Source organism: Drosophila sechellia, chromosome 2L (assembly GCF_004382195.2).
Source record: "Drosophila sechellia strain sech25 chromosome 2L, ASM438219v1, whole genome shotgun sequence".
Taxonomy (NCBI): Eukaryota; Metazoa; Arthropoda; class Insecta; order Diptera; family Drosophilidae; genus Drosophila; species Drosophila sechellia.
Window position 1 is genome coordinate 13790657 of NC_045949.1, and position 21468 is coordinate 13812124.

The following is a 21468-nucleotide window of genomic DNA, read 5'->3' on the forward strand; positions in this document are numbered from 1 at the left end:
TTAAAAGTCTACTTCTAGGCGAGGCTCATAAACGACGACCAACTTTCCTCAGCAATTTTCTTTAATTTTTTCACTCAGAAACTTGTTTAGTTCTGTTTTCCTTCGGAACAACACCATTTTACCGCGTTATAAAAATGCTATTATCAAGTGGCGCAACTTGTGACGCTTCGTTGGCAAACTCAACGCAAAACAAACGAAATAATGTACACTTGAAGGCGAAAAGAGGAGCAACAGGCGGTCGCTGGTATGGGTTTGGTGGGTGGCTATGTCGACCTCTAAACGTCATCATCGTTTTTCATGGCTGGGAAAAACGAGCGCCACGTTTTTCCTTTTTTTCCGCTTGCTGCCTAAAAGTATGGTAGTGAAAATGCAAAACACCTAAGCACCGGGTTAGGGGTGACTTTAGCCGTACCATCGACATCTTCGGGTTGGTTTAGCTCGGCAACAGGAAGTTCAGCCGGGCAAATCCCGGCTGACCAGCAATTGCGCAACTTATTGAGGTAGGCACTCTATGGTTATCTGCAAGATACGAGCTTCTTCGGGGGCTGGCTCTGGCTGGCTTCTCTGGCATTTGTCTGGCACTCGGGGCTGGAGTTCAAAGTTCAAAGATGCCCGATCAACCGGTTTGCATCTGGACCAGCCTGTCTTCGACTGGACCCTAAGACCTTCAAGCATCCGCATCTCCTCGAGATCTTCTCGGCGGGACGTTGATCAGTTGGGCAGTCAGTTGTGTTTGAACTTTCATTCGGTCGCGTCGCGTTCGCTGTTACTCATTTCTTTTTTGGCCTTTGGTTATTTGTTGGGCCGAAAAGATCTGAACCCTGTTTTTCGTTTTTGTGGGATTTCTGTTATACTTTTAATATTGTTAAAAAAAAAACTCATTTTTTCGTTGACTTTTCGTTAAATATTTGTTCTAAAAATTTGTGTCTGATACTTTGTGAACCCATTCAATCAAGTTCAACATACAAAAAGGTATGTATTAAGTGCAAATAATTCGTGTGTGAAAATATTTAAGATTCTGATTCTATAAATAATTAGAAGATTTTTGAGTCAGAAGTGCGCAATTATGATTTTTAAATTTAAAAGTCTTTTTGTGATGTGTACAATCAAAGTTTTTGCATTTATCTTTGCAGGACATTACGAGAAATCCCACCAAACGAAGAATTGAATTCAGCTGAAATTCTAATTTCACACAAAATTCTGTATCTCCATGTCATCGATAATCGCTTGGAATTGTCTTTGATTTTGCTGGTTTTTGAGTTCCTTAAACAGTGTGTGCTTAAGTTGACCCCCCCCAAATTCGCATCATGGAGCACTCAAATGGCAGTAGCAAGCCCAGTACAGACCAGTATGAGCCACCTCACCCACAGTCCTCGGCGATGACTGCCTCGTCGGAGGTTTGGAGCAGCAAAAGGAAGCTCTATGCCATCGATGAGCGCGAGGAGAGCTCGCCGGTGACTGTGGGCAAGGCGGAGACTGATTTGGCCTACGATGCGGATGTGGACGAGCTGGAACAGCCGACGGCCGAGCGCGAGATCATCTACGAGCTGTTCCAGCCGTGGGCCCTTAGCACATATGGTGATCAGGCCAAGACCAAGACGATAACACTGCGCAAGAAGGCGCGAATTCTTAAGGCACTCGAGGGCAAGGAGCACAGTCGCCCCGATAGCTCCAAGTTCCGCTTTTGGGTCAAGACAAAGGGTAAGTGAGGGACATGGTATATGAAGGCGGTAACTCATTTGCGATATCCAATCTTGACAGGCTTCACTACTAATAGACCCGAGGGCTTTGAAGAAGCTCCTGGCAGTCGGCGCTGCCTGAAGAGTCTTCCTAGCTCGGCCATTTTGTCGGATAATCCCGCTGATGTGGACCTATTTGCCGCATCCACCAGCAAGGGATTCGGCCGACGAACCTACCGCAAAGTGGCCTGTGTGGAAGAGTTCTTCGACATCATCTACAATGTGCACATGGAGCTGGGAGGACGCAGTGGCATGCACGCGGGACAAAAACGCACCTACCGCATTGTGAGTATAGCGCTTAGATTGTATTTATTCATTAATAGATAATTAGTCCTTAAAACACAATACCTTTATTAACATTTATGAATACATTCTCCTTCGCAGATCACTGAAACCTATGCGTTCTTGCCCCGTGAGGCGGTCACCCGCTTCCTGACCATTTGTCCCGAGTGCAAGAAGAACCTTCGCCCCTCCTCACCATCGGGGGGCGGAAAAGACTCCGACCTGGCCGGCAATGAGAGCTCCTCCGAAGTGGAGACCTACCTCAATTATTCATCGCACACGGAGAGCTCGCTGGAGGCGGGGCCAACTGCCAAGCGCCGTCGGCACTCGAGCGCCGAAATCAAGGCCTCACTGGCCAGTGGCTTGGCTGTCGGTGCGGGAATCGCCAGCAGCACGAGTGCCACTCAGCTGGATGTCCTGTGGACTGGAGTGCCCAGAAGTCGAAGCCCCAAGCCCCCGATGGCGGCAGAGGCGGCCGTTGAAGCCACACCTGTTAGCGTGCCCAAAATCCGCATCAAGACCCAGTTGCAGCGTCCGTCGAGTCCGCAAGATCAGTCTCCTGCTGGCCCGAGCACCGGTGCTCAATCCCAATCTCAGGTCCAACCCCAGTCCCAATCTCAGTCACAGTCACAATCCCATTCACAGCCAAGTGGCCAAGGTTTTGATGCACAGCTGCTAAAGTCGCGGGATAATCTTCTGCGATACTATCACTTCATGAGGCGCTTCTATGCCGGGGAACCGGTCTTAGCACCGCCCATCTACGGCAGCAGCCTGTTGCAGAGCCTCAGCTATCCAACCACCATCTCAACCGCGGCCACAGCAACCCCTACGACCCCTACCACAACCACCTCAGCTCCTGGTAAGATGCTGGCCCCTCCCAAGGCTGCGACTCCGCCACCCAATCCTCCCAAGATCAAGTCCTCTCCGGATAGCTTGTTGCGGGCACGCACTCCTCCCGTGGCTTCAACAGCCACCTCCGCCGCGCCCAAAGACACAGCTCACACTCCGATTAATCTAACGAAATCTATATTTTCCAGCCTGAAAACCGGACATGCACCATCCACATCGACGCCAGTTCCACTCAAGGTGGAACTGCCCAGTCCACCGAAACCACTGCCGGAACTACGCATTCCCCAACTGCGCGGCATGCCGCCAGTGGAGCTATCCTTGCCACTGCCGCCTTTGGACTTGGAGCGATTGAAGCCCATCACCTCGACATACTTGCAGTTGACACGCAGCATGGGACTCAGCGATGAGGATGCCTTGCGGTTCGACAATCTGGTGAGTAAGGACTTCAAGTACTCGCTCTAGACCTAATCAAATGTTGAGGATGTATTTGAGAAGTTATGATAGTTTCCACTACGGAAACATCCGATCTCAAATGAGCAATCAAAGTTTTATCGAGCAATACGTTTATTATTTACCAAATTACTTTGAAACTTACATACATTATTGATGAAAAACAAAAAAAAAAGTTGTCAATCATTGGGTAATTTTTATTCCCAGTCATATATATTTTATATTGAACGTATTATATTAAATTTGAAAGCCGCTGGCGTTGTGAAACCTTTATTACAATATCTCATAAGAAAAAATTAAAAAAATTTACAAATTTATACACCTACATATTTATTCGGTAAAAGAATCAAACAAAGGACTCACCGTAATTGTTCAAATATTAATGCTTTTTGTAACATATTTTATGCGTAGTTGAATTTTACATATGTTTAACGCCCAGAGCAAGGCGGCGCTTTTAAATTTATGTTAGTTGCCAAAGCGCAACGATTATTTGCTTTTTTGGCTTTAACCCGCATATTTAGACTTAAGAAAAAATGCTTTCACCACGATTTCCACACCATTTCCACTCGATAAAACAACATTTTTTTACTAATCTAGTTTCTCTTTTCTCTGACATGCTTGGCTTATAAATGTAACCCAACTAATGCAATGCTAACGAGCGAGAAAGACAATGACAGAAATGCACTTTTGTCGGCCGAACCACTACCACCAGGCTGTCAGCAACCAGCAACTGCAACCAAATCACCCATGACCAACACATTGCTTTCGGCCACCAAATGCGTTTTGCACTGAGCTGCGCACAAAATTATGCAATAGTTTTTTCGACGTGCTTTAATCAGTTTGCCGTGAAATTCCAATTGAATTTCTCGTTCCGCGCTGCGTTTTTTATATTTATAATTTTGATCTCCTAATGCTTGAATTATTTTTGGCTGCAAGTATTTTTTTCCCTTGCTGAATTGTTTTGTTTATCATGCTTAGTTTCCAAATGTTATTATTTTATATTATTTCGTTGATTTTTTATTATCCCAATTATATTTTTCCTTTCTTTTATTTTTTTACAGCTCAGTTGTTAGCGAAACCAAAAAATTGTTTGTAATAAATTAGCTATACAAAACTATTAATGCTTTTTAATTAATTTGGCCAACGATCTGAAAATAAAGAATTATTAATTTCCCAAAATGTATACATGTATGCGAGTAGATTTTGAATAATTTAGAGCGCTTTGTAGTTGCTAGCATATGTATATTTACAGTTGCTAATATATATATATTTACATATATAAACAGGTAAGTTTGTACAATATATTCCATTCCATTTCGATTGAGTGGACTGTTATGTATTAACTCAGGCACCCATATCAATTTCCCACCTATATAAAGGTTATATTTCAGTGATAGATTGATTTAGAACTTTTATTATAATTTCTGGAATTAGCCCAGGCTGATAAGCTTATTTTTTAAACTGCGCTATGGGTTTATAAGCATTGTTTACTAAATATTGCAATAATTTCCATATATTAATATTTATAATGAGCTATTTACTTGGTCGGCTTCTGCTGCTGAGATCCTTCGCCAGTTCCTTTGACTGAGCTTAGAACAAATCTGGCAGTTAAAATTCTACCGTTCTTGTCGACAATAGTCTTGACCACTTCACCATTCGAGTTCTCAATTTCTGAGGCAGTCAGATCCACTTCTTTCAAATAATCATCTATGACTCGATCTGATCCGTCGTCTTTTGGTATTGCGAGGGTGGGCAGTGGAACTGAAGTCCGCTGCGTGGTGGTTGAGTCAATCACTGGCACAAAGGCGGGTTCCTTTTGGCATGGTCGGGAATCATATACATAGTTAAAATCAATAGGTCCAGTACGAGATGGGGAAAAGACAGCGGTGTCAGGATTTTCGGCTGGGTGGCTTGAGTCCGTGTTAATTGGACCAGGCTCTCTGGAGATGTCGGGGAATATCTGCTTGAATACATTACTTCCTGGGACCAGAGTGCCGCTATAAGTTCTGGTTGTGGTGGTCACCTTGCGTCCCAAGCTATCCGTTTCCGTCTTGGTCGTAACTTTCGGAGTAACTCCCGCTGGCAGCTCCCAGTTCGGAAATCTCGGAAATTCCGAGCTAAATATATTAGTGTCGAAATTACCTGTCCCGAAGTTAGATTCTCCAATGGGCCGGAACTGACGCCCGGCACTCGGCACATACTCCCAATCTTGCTGGGGCTTAGAGCCTGAATTATCCTCTAGCCTGGCAGGCAGTATTCCCTCGGAGACCTTGCGTCTTGAAATCGATCTGAGATCAGGACTTAGCTCATAGGTCACAGTGGTGATCTGACCAGCATCGTTTTGATTTCTGATAACCAGCGGCTGCCGGCTATTCCACATTTCTCGCAAGCCAACTTCATCCAATCCTATTTGCCTGGCCGCATTCAAAAGTTCCAGAGTCGGTTCGGTGGACAAAGAAGTGGCAGCTGCTCCCTGTGAGCGAAAGATGACGTCAGTTTCAGATTTCTGGAGACTTCCATGACCTACCTCCAGCTTCAGAAGCAGCAAGCTGACACAGATTGCCAGTAGATAGGAGTACTGCATATTCGATCTTTCCGCGACACTTGTGAATACTTCGATCGACAGAATCGAACTGATTTTAGAATGCTAATTGACTGAGCTCGTCGCTTCTATTCGCAGTGTCTACTCAAAGGTTATCAACAGTTTTCGCAAAGTCGCCCTTATCAAAGAGTGTTAACAGAATATAGTTTCCAAAGCTTTCATAAAAACATAGTTTCTTCATATGTTCCTTATAACAAATTCCTTCTGGATCCTGGAAATTCACTTTGTTAAATTGGGTTTAGAAGTTGAATCATACTGCAATGATCAAAAAACTACGATATAAGTTTTCAATACCTATATTGCCACTAGAAGAAGGTTCAATGTGGTAAACATAGACTTATTTATATTATTTATACTAAAATTGTCTGTTAATTTAAGTAGAGCTTTTCTTGTTCACACTTCTCTATATATATGTATATCATTTTGCAGTGCGACTTTGATAGTTTGCCGCACCCCCTTGTCCGTTCTCATTGCTCAGTGCAAAACTGGCACTTAGAACTCGTCCTTGCTTGTCCACGATTGTGGTGACCAGCTGGCCATCCTCCTCCTTGATGTCCGCAACAGTGAGATCCACCTTTGCCAAAAAGTCATCGATTGCCGAGTCAGTTCCTTTGCCTTTGGGTGCGAGTGTGGGCAGTGGGACGGAGCTTCGCTCGGTTGATGTTGGATCAGGGACTGGAACCCATATGGGATCCGTATCAGTCAAGCTGGGGGGAGCCAGGGTAGGCAAAGGTACCGAAGGCCGGCGCGTGGATGTTGGATTTGGCACCCATCTATCACTATCCGATTCCCTATTGGGAATGCTTTCATCTATTTGGGGGACTTCTTGAGGGCGTAAATTCCTCGCATCCTGCTCATTCAACCGGGGATCTTCTCGGCGAGGATTATTTTCATGTCTGCGATCTTCACCGGTAGGAATACGGTGCGGTTTAAATTCCGGGATAAACGGAAAGTTTTGGAAGAGGTTATAGTCAGGAAAACCAAATCCGACCGGATTAAGGAAGGGATTATTGTAGACACTGCCAAATCCTAATGTCGATTGCAACTGGCTAAATAAACATTCCAATTGTCCTTGAATTTGCATGATCATGACTTCCGTTCTCCTTATGAGTTCCTCTTCGTTGGGGCTCAACATGTAGGTTTCCCTAATTATCTTGCCGCACTGTTCAGTTTTTGTGACTATCCACGGCCTTTTGGTTATCCGCATATTATTAACAACTGTTTCATGCAGGTTCCAACGCCTAGCCGTTGCATACACAGAGGGCGGGAGTGCCTTGTCCATAGGCATAGTTGCTCCCATCTGCAAACGGGTAAATTAGTGATATATTTTGGATAGGAAGATATTGAGTTAGTTACCCGTAATTGAAGAAGCAAACTTATGCAAACAATCAGAAGACTTTCGAACTTCATTCTTTGTTCTAAACCGGAACATGCGACTGCTTCAAGTACCTGATTCGTACTGAACTTGATTCCGCGAGCATAGCACACAATTGACGATCGATGACAATCGCGCTGTATGTATACATATATAGTATATAGATTTATTCTATAAAAGTCACGTTTTCAGCTGCTTACTCAGAGAATGGCACCTTTTTGAAAGGAACCTTAAACTTTTATGCCTTTTAATGCGTATACATATTAATAAACTTATAAAAAAAAACTCAAAACTTCATTGGTATTAAAATAAAAAAATAATTCATAAATAATGTAAGCTTATCACGTAAGAGAAGTTTTGAATGAACTGAGAATTGTTGTCTGCCATTTGCCAGCGGAAAAGACCGGTTTTTGCAGTTTATATTGTGCTTTTCACTTGAAAAACAAGTCACTCCGCTGCTCTCAGCCTTAAAAACTCATCATCCAACTATATGTTTCTACTCAGCTATTAGGAATAGTTCAGTACTGCGGGTTTTTAAGTTTGAGAGTGCCCCCTAAATTGATATTAAATGAGTATTCATAATCTGAAAATTCACAATAAAACATCTTGGCTATACCCGGGAATGCAAATTGCTCATCACCGCCAATAAAATTGTAGTTTCAGAGCTTTGAATTTCTTTATTGCAAGTGTAATCCCAAGCTATTGATAGCGGTGAGAAATGATGCAACTAGTTGGTTTTTTCTATTCCAAATAGTTCACTTCCGTGAATGGCCTAACTGATTACAAATATTACTTTATAACTAAAAGGTAGGATGAAAAACATAGAAAACATATCAATATCATATATCATAATACTGTTTCATAGTGTAATCAGCAGCAAAGTACTGCGAAAATCAAATTTTTCTATCACGTGAGGATCCAAATAGCAGTTTAAATGAACGACATGTTATTGCGGCATGAACAAAATATAAGTGTACCTCTGTCCTTTGGTATTTGGTAGGAACGAGCCTAAGTATGGGTGACGGAGATAGGATATTGAAGATGTATCCTATCCACCGATAGGATGGAATTATGTAGACTCGGGGACTGGGAGGTCACGGTCCAGCAACGGTCGCTGAATGGTGCAACAGCGGGACCGGACTTCAGTCATGGCCATGCAGGATTTACGCTAAAAAGACGCCATAAACCTTGAATGCCAACGGAGCGGAGGAAAAAAAGGGACCGAAATTGGAATTTGATAGACGCCCGGTTCTCTGGTTCTTGTCCTGGTCCCAGGTTCGTGGCCCCGTGGCTGCTCCCCATTCTGGCCGGAGTCCTTGCTCAGAGCTCAGAGCTCGGAGGCCGTTGCACGTATCCCCAAACCCTTTTCGTCCTTTTCCACGGGCGGGGGCAGACAAGGCGAGTATTGACGACTTTTTAAAAGGGTCGAGCGAGCGTCGGCGCTGTCAGGGATAAAGGGGTATCGGGGCTAAAGCCAGAACGAACTTGGCTTAGGGGGCAGGAAGGCCGAGGGGCGAGGGCTGCGTTGGCGCGTGCTATAAACCAACCGATTTTAACGCTTTACAGGTGAGGCAAAGCGAGGCGAAGGTGTCTGCTAGGAGGCGGTGATTGGGTGGCCGGCCAAAGTTATAAAACTTTACAGTTAACTAGGCTTGGCAATCAAGCTAAAAGCAAAGGCGTCGTCCTCGTCCATGTCCTGTTGCTACCACGGCTCCTGTTCGGAGTCCCGGCTGGCGCCATCTAGCGACAGTTGCCGCAGCCAACCGACTTCATTCCCCTTCCCCGATCCCGAAAAAAACGAGGCAACAACTAGTCCGTGCCCCTCTAAATGTGAACAGGTCAACACCCACTTGACCGTATGTGGGCGTATGATGTGTGTGTGTGTTTGTCCTCCGAGTCCTCGTCCCAGTTGGGTGAGTCAGTTTGGGTCTCACACACTCGAAATCGCAGCCCCATCCACAAATCCTCCACCAGCCAAAGGGTTTGGCTTGACCAATGCTCCGTGAGTGTGTCCAAATAGCTTTTGCTGTTTTTTACCCGTTTCGTTTCAGATATTGTCATTCGGTGCGGAAAATTTTTTGAACAGATTTTCGTCTGTGGAAGTAGGAATCTAGTTAGTTTCGAGAAGCTGCGTAAACTGTTTAAGTAATCTGAATATTGCACATATTGGGTTATACTGCGGGAAAATACACATCTTTTGAAATTTGCAAGTTTTTTCAAAAGCCCAATTATTGTCTAAAACAAAGAAGTTATAATATTCTTATTGCACTGAACTTAAATATCATTTTAATAGTGTTTTAAACGTTCTGAAAATAACAATCGAAGTACTTTTAATGTATATTTTAATTTGAGTTCAGGATATACAAATTGTTTAATGATTAATTATCTTATGATATCCCTGCAGTCTCGTTTATTTCTATTATATATTTATATATGTATTTTCATTTATATATACCTTTTGGATCCGAACTGGGGTTCTGAATTTATGCTAAACTCATTTTAGTGCTAGGGGACTGTGGAAAAATTGGAAGCCAGCAGCAATGGGCACACACCCACCCCCAAGAGGGAGTAGTCCTTTTCATATACCGACTGCCACACACCCAGCTCTAAGTCCAGGTCCCAAGTCCCAGTCCCAATCCCAGTCTCAGACCCCAAACTAACCTCAAAAACTGGGGACCGGAGCGACTGTCTGTCAGTCGGTCGATGGGCGGGGAAGGGAGTTTTAGTGCCTTTGGAACATGGGTCGGGCACTTCTTCATTAATTTTCATGGCGGCACAAGAACAATGCCACGCCCCACCCGCCCCACGACGCGGAGGAAGCAGAATTGCTGGAGCGGCGAAAGCGAAAAAAAGTTTCTCCAGCTCGGACCAAAGTTGTGGGTGTGTTTTGTGCAAATGAGTGAAGGTGGAGACGCGTTTCTCGTCCTTTTTGCCCTGCATCTGTGTGGGTGTATCTCCACAGCTCTCTCTCTGTGTGTGTGTGTGTGGGTTGATTACTTTCAGTTTAGGTGCCCGTCCAAGTCACCACCCTGCCGAAACCCCCCACCCACAGAGCAGCCTTTCGAAAAGGGACTTGTGAAGGCAAAAACGCATTTTTATGTTTGCTCGCCTGCCCGTCGTCTAGCGGTCCTTATTCTCTTCCCTTTTTTTATCGTTGGCAGGATGCGAAGCCCTTTTTTGCCCCCAGCCCCACCCCAAGATCTAGCAAATGGAATGGAGGGAGGATTGGATGGGCTGTCTGCCGGGCAGGGACAATCGTCCCAGCCCCATCGATGTCTGGCCCTGGTCCTGGAAAAATTGCAATTTTCTCGGAGGAAAAAAGCCAAGACAACGTCTTGGAGTCGCTTTGACATGACCAGGGACCAGTTACCCCTGCGCCGCTTCTCCAGGGTTGCTCTAATGAATTTCCGTCCAGGCAACTGGGCAGCAGCAGCATCCCTGGAAAAATGGTAAAAATAAGAGAGAAGAGCGAACGAAAAAAACAATTAAAGTAGGATTTGGCCGAAAGAATGGGCAAACGCACCCATAATCATAATTGCGCGCCCGAAAGTTGTCGATTCTTCAGCCGCTCCACCTTCCGAGCGCCAACAATCGACCCCTTTTCCTTCTAATTGTCAATCCCCCTCTTGCTTAATTGTCCACTGGGCTCCCAACTTGTTTCCTTTTCAAAGCTCTCCTGTTCTTCATTCAGGGTTTTTCGAAAATTTTCACTTGCTTTTAATTTGTCAATTCGGTTGGAGTTTTCCTTGCTGGGCAATTCTACCCGTCTTTGTCAATTTTTTATCATCTCCACTGCTGGACAATTTTCCTGTTTGCTGATGAGTTGTCGAACATGGTGGCAATTACTTATTTTGGCAGCCTCGGGACTTGCGTTTTAATTACGTGACGGATTTGAATAAGTGCTGCGTTTATGACAGGGATTGAAGGGAGATTAATTGAGAACTTGTCTCAGTTTCTTCTTCAATCTTTATCATTCAAGGACTCTCTGATGCTTTTTCTTCTTTTTATATGAAACTGTGTAATAGATCTTGTAATCTTTCAATTTATTTGCATTATTATTTAGACTTCAGATTATTTTGTTTAGGAATTATCAATATATATTTAATATTCATATAAAAGTCTTTAATGGGCTTTAAGAATTTTAAGCTACGACACCGAAAAGTTAGAAGTGGAACTATTAACCTATAGGCAAGAGGTCCTTGTGAACAGGATCTACTGTATTAACGTTAAGGAGCCCTTTCTCTTAATCACAGTTCCGTTGAGCTTACCCAGGACTCAATATCGCCAATCAATAGTCTATTGAGGGCAAAAAACAATTTGACTCCAATTACCGACACACTAAAAAGATGCACCGAAGGGGGGACAAAGAAAGTAAAAAAGAAAATGTTCATTGCTACCGATTGAACTTCCGATGCAACGACAAAGAGGAACATCTAACGGAAGGAACGATGCCGTTGATGGTAAATAAACAAAAGATTAAGCCCAGACAATAGTAAACAAACCGCATCAAAGGGGCAAAGCGGAAGCGGAAAAAAAGACAGCAACAATCAAATAATGAATTCCTTTGGCAAACGACAAATTGATAAATTAAACGCCACTTATGGCCGTATGGCTATATATACTATGTGTGTGTGTGTGTCAGTTTGTGCAAACCGGAAGAAAGTGGAAAAAGAAAGCAAAATAACGGCAAGGACACGCAGTGCAAAAACGGGAGCAACAACAACCGCAAAGTGCACGCAAATTGAGGCGGCAATAAAAAACAATATAAACAAGCAGCGTCAGAAAATAAAAGCAGAAATAAAAGTCAAAGGACTCACACACACACTCACTCGCACTTGCATACACTCACAAGCACACATTCACATTGAGGCCAGACGAAAAAAATAGAAGCAAAACAATTAACGTCCTTGACGAAAATGTATTTTTTATTCCATTTTATTTTGCCGGCATCGAAAAAAGCTAAAAAACGAACAAGTTGAAAAGTTGAGCCGTGTGCGGCATAATAAAAGCACAAAAAGCCAAACGACCAAGAAAATTATCCCCCGGAAAATGGGAAAAATGTAGGAGGGTCGGAGGTGCCGGGTGGTCAGGTGGGCGAGGAAGACGCACAAAAGAAGACAGGAAAGAGCAAAGTGGAGGCAAAACAAACAAATAAGCAAACAAGTCGAGAGAAGCCGACAATGGGAGAGAGTGCCGAGAGAAGATGATGTTCATAGCCTAAAGGCTAGGGGCACACGCACACCTACACACACACACACAAACACTCGCAAGCACAAGCCCAAGCACAACAAACACACGCTCACACATGTGAGCGGCGGAAAAGAAATGCGAAGGCAAAAGTGTTTGGAGGCGGCGGCAGACAAAAAACAAGCAGCACGAACTAGAAAGCGAGCAACAACAGAAAAAAGAACTGAATGACAATGGAGGAGGCAGAGAAGCAACAGACACAACCACTTGTTGAGTCATCGCGCTCATACACACACTCAGGCAGCCATACACGCATTCGAGGAGAGAGTCCTGCAGCTCAAGCGGAAATGCAAATAAACAAACACGAGGCGAGAAACGAGGACGAAAAGGAGCAAAGAGAAACTCGCGACGACGACAACGACAACGAAAACGACGATGAGCGGCTTTGCCATTGTATTGGTGGCCCGCTCTCGCTCTCTTTCTCGCCGCCAACACACTCTCACACAAGCACACACACACACGCATGCCTTTGAATAATATTATGGAGGATCCCGACTTTCAACGCTTTTTTCCGTTTTTCTTGGCCATAAAAAAAGCAGCAACAAAACACTCAACAAAATGAAAACAAGAAAACAATCGAAAAATAAACAGCAACGACGACGGCCAAACGGATGCAAAACTCAACGAGCGAAAGTTGCCAAAGGAATTTACGACTTTCGGCGAAATCAATTCAAAAGTGGAGCAGAAACAGCAGACAGCAACAAAAGGATCAAATAAAAGCCAAAAACCAGACAAAGGGGGTCGTGCATGGTAAGATATTTCTTTTCTATTTGCATATTCGACTAGGGGATAAAGGATTTTCGCATCATATTTTTTACCCGTTTGTTAGCGAAATTTTTTGATTTATCAAGCGAGTCAGTTTTGCGGTTGACGCGAAGTCCTTTTTATTGCTGCATTTGGTATGACCGATTGATTGCGCTGTAATTGCTTTTTATTGAATTGAAATGGCGCTGAAAACTGCGAGTTCGAAATAGGAAGATTTATAGATTAAAAGATTGTGTTTTACACTAGTTTAATGCTGCACTAAAAAAGGTCCTTTGAATTGGTCAAATTTATTCAGATAAAACACATAATGAGAACGTATCTATTAAAGACCGCAATTCTTTACCATGAAAATCATACAACTTTTCCGCTTACTTATCCTAATGACGATGAATTAGTAAATATAATTTTTGCAAACCGCTCTAAAAAACGTCCAATTAAAATGGCTTAGCTAATTGCCTTTAATCCCAAAACAAAGATCAAAATAACAAGAGTCTGCACTTCAATCGATTTTCGTTGAGATTTTGTTTTTGCAAAGGAAAAAGGATTGAACATTCCCCCAAAGATGCCACACGCACAAAGACGAATGCACAGAGACCAGAACTTGAATTATATTTTGCAACTAATTTATAAACTGAACGCATCTCCTTCTCCAAACTATTCGCTTTTCTCTCTATCTCTCTCATTCTCTCGCTCACTCGCTCACTCTTTCTCCGGCGCAGACATTTCGAAGAAAATGCATTGATTATGCATGCGTAAAGCCCAAAACTCAACTGTGGGTGCATAACTCTGCCCCGAACCCAGTCCTTTGAGCTAACGCACTAGCTGAGGAGGTGCGGTGGCTTTCAAGTAAAAAGATAAGACAGCACTATGCAGACTTCCATCTCCGTTTCTCTCGCATTGCCCCATGCTCGGCAGCTAGCCAAATGTCGTAAGATTTTCCCAGTCTGTGGAATGTCTTTTCCACTACGACTCCCGATTGCCCAGCTACCCAACTGCTCAACTACCGACATGTGCTGCTGAATTTTCTTCAAAATTTTGCACTGCCTGGATCCTTTTGTGTGTCCTGTGCAAATTAAAAGCATTTATATATGTATGTGCTTGTGGGCGACCCCTTGGGAGAAATTACGGTCCTTACCCCTAACCTTACCACCCCTTTCCACACTCAAACGAATTATGCACAAACGACGTTCGTCCAACATTGCGTATACGTAACACACTACTGTGGGCCAAGTGTTTCTGCGCGCGTGTGTGTGTTGATTAGATTTTCTTGCAAGAAAACTGACCAAAGAGTTTCCCATACATCAGTTGACCACATACGCACACACACACAAACACACACGCACACATTGCCACTTATATAGAAAGAGAGAGATTTGCACTTTTGCTTGTAAGAATTTTCGGGGACTCGTCGTGCAGCTGTATGCTTGTATTTTAAGAAGCTGACCACACACTTACACCCATTGCACCCACAAGTGCATATGCAACACCCACCCACGCACACTCGCACTGGCACACACACACACACTCACAAACAGCCACACACAACGGCAAACCGCATGCAGCTGCAACAGCTTCCGTTCACCACCCCCATTTGGCCGCCCGAAAAGTTTTCGTTTTGCCTTCTTGGACTTTGCCTAATGCACATTTTTGCATTTTGCTCTAGACAGAGTCGGCATGCGGATTGCCAGAGCGAGAGGGTCTAATTTCTTATTATTGAGCAAGTGAGAGGGAGAGCGAGTGCAAGTGTGTGCGAAGGCAGAGGCTAGAGCGAGGCAGCCATAGGTACGAAGAAAGTGCACTAAAGTTTTTGGGTAACGGGCATAATGATTCAAGACCTGGTTTGGGTGTTATGTGCATCAATTGCTGACTGGGCACAACAAAATCCCATTTTTTTCCCTTTTCTTAACCACATTTAATTGTTATCCCAGTTGTGAAGGCCATCAAGGATGGACAGATGGAATACGACCCCAAAGAATCAGCATGTCTAAGCAAATTTTGATTTTCTCGCTTAGACTAAAACATCTTAATGTCATACATTAAGTTTTGCCATTCTAATCCAATCATTAAAACTAGACCTCTTTACCCCGTACAGTCATGTCTTTCAATAAATTCCGTTCAATTGGGTAAAAACTTCCGACGAGATGCAAATTAATGGTAAATTTTGCATAAATACCAAGAAAAGCGCCTATCAAAAAACTCGTAAATTGCTCATTTATGTATAGAAGATGCCACACCCCAAGCGCCCAATGAGTTGCATTTATATTTTCGTTGCAAGATCTTAAGACATTTGCAAGTGCCACAATATCCCTGGTACAAAAACCTCACACTCATCGCATTGAAAAGTGATACATAGAGAGCGAACGAGAGAGACTGAGAGCTAGAAAGAGACCGGAAAATCGCACGTGTGTTGGTCGAAAATTTTAATCAAAATTTATCTTAAGAAAAATGGATTTCCCCCTTGAGCGTGGGTGTGTGCGTTGGTGAGTGTGGGTGTGTGTGTGTGAGTGAGATAACGGCTGAAGCAACAAGGCCTACAAATCGATAGCATTGCCTGCTTTTAGTCCTTAAGACTCCTGCTGGATTTTTCGAGAAGAAGGCTCCCAAATAATGACTCTAAGGAGAGTGTGCTCTAGCTGAAGGTGTCATTTTATCTGCCATGTTTTTCACATAATATGGTAATGATTGTAAGACCCCGCAGTCCTTTTGCTGGGCTTTGCATATCCTTAGGCGGCAAGGAGCCTTCTTCGATTGTCTGATTGGGACAGGCGGGCATTCTCCCATTTCGCACACCCAAAATAGTGCGTAACTCACACCTGTTTCCAAAGGCTTGTCCTGTGTGGTCCTGTGGGGCTCGGCCAGGTTGGACGGGGGTTAGGGATAACGTTATGGTTCTGGTTCTGGGCCTGTGCGTGTCGCCTTTGTTCTGCGATGATGCATCGTCGTCATTATGATTTTCTATATATTGTGTGAGCGGCGGGCAGTCAGGGCGTGGGTGTTTGTGTTTGTATATAATTTTCCACATATAAATATGCACATGGGCCTCTGTCTCCTCCACGCATCGACAGAACATCCGTTCGGTTTCCCCCCTCTGGTTTTCCCACCCGCTGTTTGTGTGCGTTTACGGGTATGTGTGTGTGTGAGCAATTATGTGTGCTTTATGTTTGTGTACTCGATTCTTTTTTCGCTGGATGTATAATGTTTTTATTGCATTTCTGTGTACAGGTTTTTAGCGATGGAACCCTGACAGCACATATGCCTATACGGCTATTCAATTAAACGCATTAACTTGATTTTCAATTAACTTTCAATATGACCGCAACAAGAGATTTTTCATGCTCTGCTTCTAGGAATTATTGGGAAAGATGACGCGGGAAAAGGGTTTACAAACTTTGTGAGTTATTGTTGTGATATCATATGATATGCACTTAATATGATTAATGGCGTGTGAAGTGGTAGATCATGCAGATCGCAGTTCTCTAGACGAACAGCGCACCTGATGGGGATGCATTTTAATAATATTCAAACTGGGAATTCATAGCGAAATCAATTACATGTTGCTGCGCACGCATTTTTAAACTTTATTAAAAATGTAAAATAGGTTCTTACAAATGGAAATTATTAAAATTATTTCATTTCACACATATAAATATTAACCATTTGCAGTAGAGTAGTTTCATTAAGTATTTCACAAAGGGAGAATGTCATTTTTGTAAGGTTTCGGTTGCTGTGATATAATCAGCAAATTCCGACTGTTTTACTGAAATTAATTTCTGTATTCCAAACACTAGCACCACCCACAATCAAACTCCCCCCAAAGTTCTCAGATGCTTTCTGATTTACATTAGCATGTGATTCACAAATGACTTGGCACAAACTACTTCCGTATATATGTAGTTACATACTTCCAAGAAGAGTGTGTTCCTTGCAACCCAACCCTTTTACGGGCCACCCCCGTGGCTTTTCCACCACCGGATCGAGAAATTTCACCGCTTTTCCAGCATTATTTCCATCAAATACTCAAATGCTTTACTCGAAAGCCAAACACAATTAACTGAAATTAAACTAGGCACAATCTCAGGCCGAGCAACCCTTACCGATTCTGCCACCGTTCCATCATCACTTACCCCAACCGTGGGCCTTTCTCCTAGCTCTTTATCCCGGCACCCTTCCTTGAAGGTTCACCTGCATCTTGGTTTTCCAGCACCCCATCTCCAACCCCTATGCACACTTTTTAATCACTTTGTCACCCCTTAACCGAAGCAGGACCGAACCCTTTTCTGTCACGGCAACCCAAATGCAAATCAGACACATTTTCCTACCCAAAATAAGAAATTTCGAATCCAATGTGAGTTAAAAGTGCGACAGATTTTTACAGAGATCTTTTTTATGTACCCTTTAGGAGAGCACATTGCATTTTGTATCTATTACTTCTTGTGCCCTAAGATTTCACACTAATTAATTTGCAACTGATAAACACTTATATTTAGTAAATTTTAACAGCCTCAGGAATTTAGTAGTTACATTTAAGTTATTAGAGCGCTAGTTTATCAAAAGCTCCTTGGCTTAGAAGATTAGAGAAGACAAAAAAAAGTCATAGGTATTTACCAAGTCGACCTTTCAAGAGGTTTTTTATTTTTTTTCTTACTGTCCTTTTTCCGTTGTAACTTGGTTTCGGAAAGTGAAATGTATTTTTGATTAGGAACGCCCGAAACAGAAGAGGACCAAAAATCAAGAGAGAAACTGACGTTGGGACCGTATCTAGAGCTTGGAAAGGGGGGAGCACCACCCATTGTATGTCCCCCATCATCATCAAACTTCAGCGCACAAACTTATCCCCGAAGTAAAGTCCCTCCCGAATGGCAGAACCTCTACCTCCGAGTTGTTTTTGAAGATTGTGCGCCTTGTTGTCATGACGGCGAAGACGAAGGGGCGCCCACCACCCACCAGCACCCACATTTACACCCACATCCCATGCCAGCTCCATGCTCATCATCCAGTGCCATTTGCCGTAAGTTTCCACGCTAAGCGTAAACTGAGCTCGCGTCACCAGAATCGTTAGCGCCGCCAGGAGGGAGGACGTCTTTGTATTATTTTCCGCATTTAATTTGTTGCCTGCGACGACGAGGATGCGAATGGTCGAGGGGGGTGCGGTCGGGTGGCTTTCAGGGAGTTAGTATAAGGAGAAACGAAAGGGACGAGGCTACGTCACCATTTATTACTTTGTTTCACATTTTTCGAGCCCAAAAATGATATAAAAATGGGCAGAGCTTCACCCCCACACAACCACAAATGGGATGAGGCCCTCCTCCCTTGACCCAAACACCATCCCTCGAATCGTTTCGTTGTGTGTGAGTGTTCCCAATTTTGGACGCCCGTTTGCGCTTCTGTAATAACATCGAATCTAATTACTTTTTGACAATATCCTGGGAGGGAGCTCCTGAGGGCTTCCCCTTTCTCCTTTTTATCGAGTATGTATGTGGCAGTGGCGTAAGTTATGTGCTAAGCATCTGAAATGATGGTAAGCCTAAGTGGCCGGCGATTCAAGTTTCATATGCGGGTAAATCTTAATCGAAGTTAGAATTCATTGAATACTTCTTTGATGAAAACCATACTTCAAATAGCATGAAATATTCTTCTGCCTTTACCATTGCCATTTATTTAGTGTCTTACTTACATTTTCGTTGCCATTTGTAGCCCTAATTTTGGCATCATCTTTGCCATTCTAGAAAGAAAAGCACCCTTGCCAATTTATCGCGTCTTTTCCAAGGTGGGCTGAACCCCATTCGAACTCTTTTTTTATCAAGCGATACCGTCATTTTATGCAAAGCATCTGGCGAAATATTTGAAGAAAAGGTTAAGGGTAAGAAAAACCGAACCCAAAATCCTCATGAAAAACAGACCAGCAACGAAGGGGGTGACTTCATTCCTCTTTTTAGGCCTAAAACCGAATTTTTTCATGTGAGCAGGGCAAAGTTATGAAATATATAAAAAAAAAGTTCAATAAATGGTCTGGAGCTTGGGATTGGGTGCTTAGAGGTGAGCCATGCGGCATATCCTTCATTAAATCGAAGAACAAACGAGCAGACGAACACAGCTGGAGTTGGGGAGCACATGTACCCGGGTCCGAGTCCAATAACCCCGCCCCTACACTGCGCGAAAAGCTGTCTCCTTAAGTAATGAGAAATCCACAGAGTAACCTTTTCCTTTCACAAAATATATTTAAAATCCCGAGCCCCTTTAAGCTTGTCATAGTTTTTTCTTGGAAATCAACTGACGAATTAAACCGCAGTGCAGACCGTTCCTGTTCCCGGATTTCTTTCATTTTAGTTTCCCATTTCTTTGCTTACCCCATGCCTCAAACTCCGGCGATGTATGCGACCCTCTTCAAATGTGTTGCCTTCGCTTTGGCCAGCCATGTGGCGCTGCTCCTGCCAAAAGGTGGGGGAGGCGGAGGACACGAGTGCCAGGACGAAAACGAAGACGAGGGTGTTGAGGACGTCGAGTGACCCCCTCACAGACCGATATACTCCCACCCATCCCAGTGGCTGCAACAACGTTTCAAATTCAACGACAATGATGATGAGGACAGAGCTGGGCGGGCTTCTGCGGGGGAGCGATGTCGAAAAAAAACTTTTTCTTGGCATTTGTTGAGCAGGAAACGAGCCAGGGACGGGGTGGTTTGCCAGAGTTTCGGGTGGTCTTGGGGATTCAGAAAGTGGCATGGGACGGGGGATTCTCTGGAAAAAAGGCGGTGTGCCACTGTGCTAGACGAAGACTACTCTGACGTGGGCTGGGCCCAGGCCCGCCTTGCCTTTCCTTTCCTCGTTCTCCCTTCCCGTCCTTTACTTTCCATTCCTTACCGAAGGGAAAAAGGGAACTGGCTGACTGACGAGTGCGCGTTTTCAGACTGGTGAGAGTGCGGTCCGGCACTGGAGAAAAAGATATAGTCCTGGAATTGGATTTAGTGAACAACACTATTAAATACTGGTACCTTATTAGGCGGAAGCTGTATTTGTAATCACTACTTTCTCGAATCATCTTCTTTGCTTCTTTGTTTCATTTCCCAGAACTATTACTTTTTTTTGAAAAACACTTTCTGTGCAGTACATTAATAGTTGTGGAGTTCAAAAATTCTACCTAATTGGACATGTGATCTGCCCTTGCTTATTGCCCGCAGCCAGCTTATACTTCTATTATTTGATTTTCGCCCAATACCATGATAGAATTTCCTTATTTTTTGGAGTGCTTTTCATTTTCCCTTTTTTTTTTGTTCATTCGAGCTAGAAGCGTTGGATGGGGGTGTTTTTTTTTTTTTTTTGGGCAAGGCCGCAAGGATCTGCCAGGGGACCCCGGCCAACAGAGTGTTACTTCGAGTCGAGACCCGCTGGCAGCTCGAAGCGTTCGCTGGGGGTTCGCTGCGGTAACCATGTCGCCTGATAAGACACAATGGACATATCAAATTGTGGCTTAACCCATGTGTGTGCGTTCGGGTGTGCACGTGGGCATGGACGTGGGTGTGAGTTGGGGGTGGCCCACAAAGGAGACCAACTTTGGGGCGCGCCAGTCAGCTACAATATAAATGGAATTTCTGGGTGGCTGTCCTAAACCTAAACCCAGCGCCTTTGCCTTGCGCGCGAACCACCGAATGGAGCTTTAAAAAGCTGTACCGATTTCAAATGCTTTATGTATATCAAATACAACTTTGACCAAAGCCATGGCGATCGGGGAGGGAGTGGGGGTGTGAGAGGACATCGGGGGCTGTACCTCCAATCCATCAACTGTCAGTTAGTGGACGCGAAATGCCGTGGAAAGCATAATGCGCGTTACATGAAATGAGTTTTGATGTGCGGTATGGGTTCGAGGGCTCATGGCCGTCGGCTCGAACTAACATAGTTATCCTTTGTGTGAGTGAGTGAGTGTGTGAGTGTGTGTGTGTTTGTTGGAGGAAGCCAGCCCGCTGTTGGGTGTGTGTGGGTGCAGCGGGCAACAATTTAATGGCCTAGGGTTATTTGGGAATAGGTTGAAACAAAGCGCTGGTCAAACACTGCAACTGGGCAACGGAAAAGAATCGAGCTTGCGTGGGGCCCCAAAAACTAGGCACCCAAAGCAGAAATATCCCCAACCAAAAGAGCGAAACGGACTGAAAAAATAACGAACAG

The 21468-nt window shown here is 44.0% G+C and overlaps 3 protein-coding genes across 3 annotated transcripts in view; 1 reads left to right on the forward strand and 2 right to left on the reverse strand.

The window, feature by feature from the left end:
- Positions 1 to 1145: 1145 nt before the first annotated feature.
- LOC6611254 (glycine, alanine and asparagine-rich protein) overlaps positions 1146 to 21468 on the forward strand; it is a 55909-nt gene continuing 35586 nt past the window's right edge. Inside the window, exons 1-3 of the mRNA XM_032722216.1 lie at positions 1146 to 1701; positions 1762 to 2024; positions 2124 to 3302. Of these exons, the coding sequence (XP_032578107.1) occupies positions 1308 to 1701; positions 1762 to 2024; positions 2124 to 3302 (1836 nt within the window). The 5' untranslated portion in view covers positions 1146 to 1307. The remainder of the gene's footprint in view (positions 1702 to 1761; positions 2025 to 2123; positions 3303 to 21468) is intronic.
- LOC6611251 lies at positions 4706 to 5956 on the reverse strand. The gene is made up of 2 exons (XM_002035770.2): positions 5848 to 5956; positions 4706 to 5793 (listed from the first exon to the last, which is right to left on the reverse strand). The coding sequence occupies exons 1-2, from the start codon at positions 5902 to 5904 to the stop codon at positions 4858 to 4860; spliced, it is 993 nt and encodes a 330-aa protein (XP_002035806.1). The 5' UTR covers positions 5905 to 5956; the 3' UTR covers positions 4706 to 4857.
- Positions 6203 to 7390, reverse strand: LOC6611252. Its single transcript, XM_002035771.2, has 2 exons — positions 7279 to 7390; positions 6203 to 7222 (listed from the first exon to the last, which is right to left on the reverse strand). Exons 1-2 carry the CDS (start codon positions 7330 to 7332, stop codon positions 6341 to 6343), a joined length of 936 nt encoding a protein of 311 aa, XP_002035807.1. The 5' UTR covers positions 7333 to 7390; the 3' UTR covers positions 6203 to 6340.

Coding starts and splice junctions, on each gene's coding strand:
- LOC6611251 (XM_002035770.2), bottom strand. CDS start 5,904: ATGCAGTACTCCTATCTACTGGCAATCTGTGTCAGCTTGCTGCTTCTG. Junction 5,794..5,847: donor TGCTGCTTCTGAAGCTGGAG/GTAGGTCATGGA, acceptor TTTCGCTCACAG/GGAGCAGCTGCCACTTCTTT.
- LOC6611252 (XM_002035771.2), bottom strand. CDS start 7,332: ATGAAGTTCGAAAGTCTTCTGATTGTTTGCATAAGTTTGCTTCTTCAA. Junction 7,223..7,278: donor GTTTGCTTCTTCAATTACGG/GTAACTAACTCA, acceptor ACCCGTTTGCAG/ATGGGAGCAACTATGCCTAT.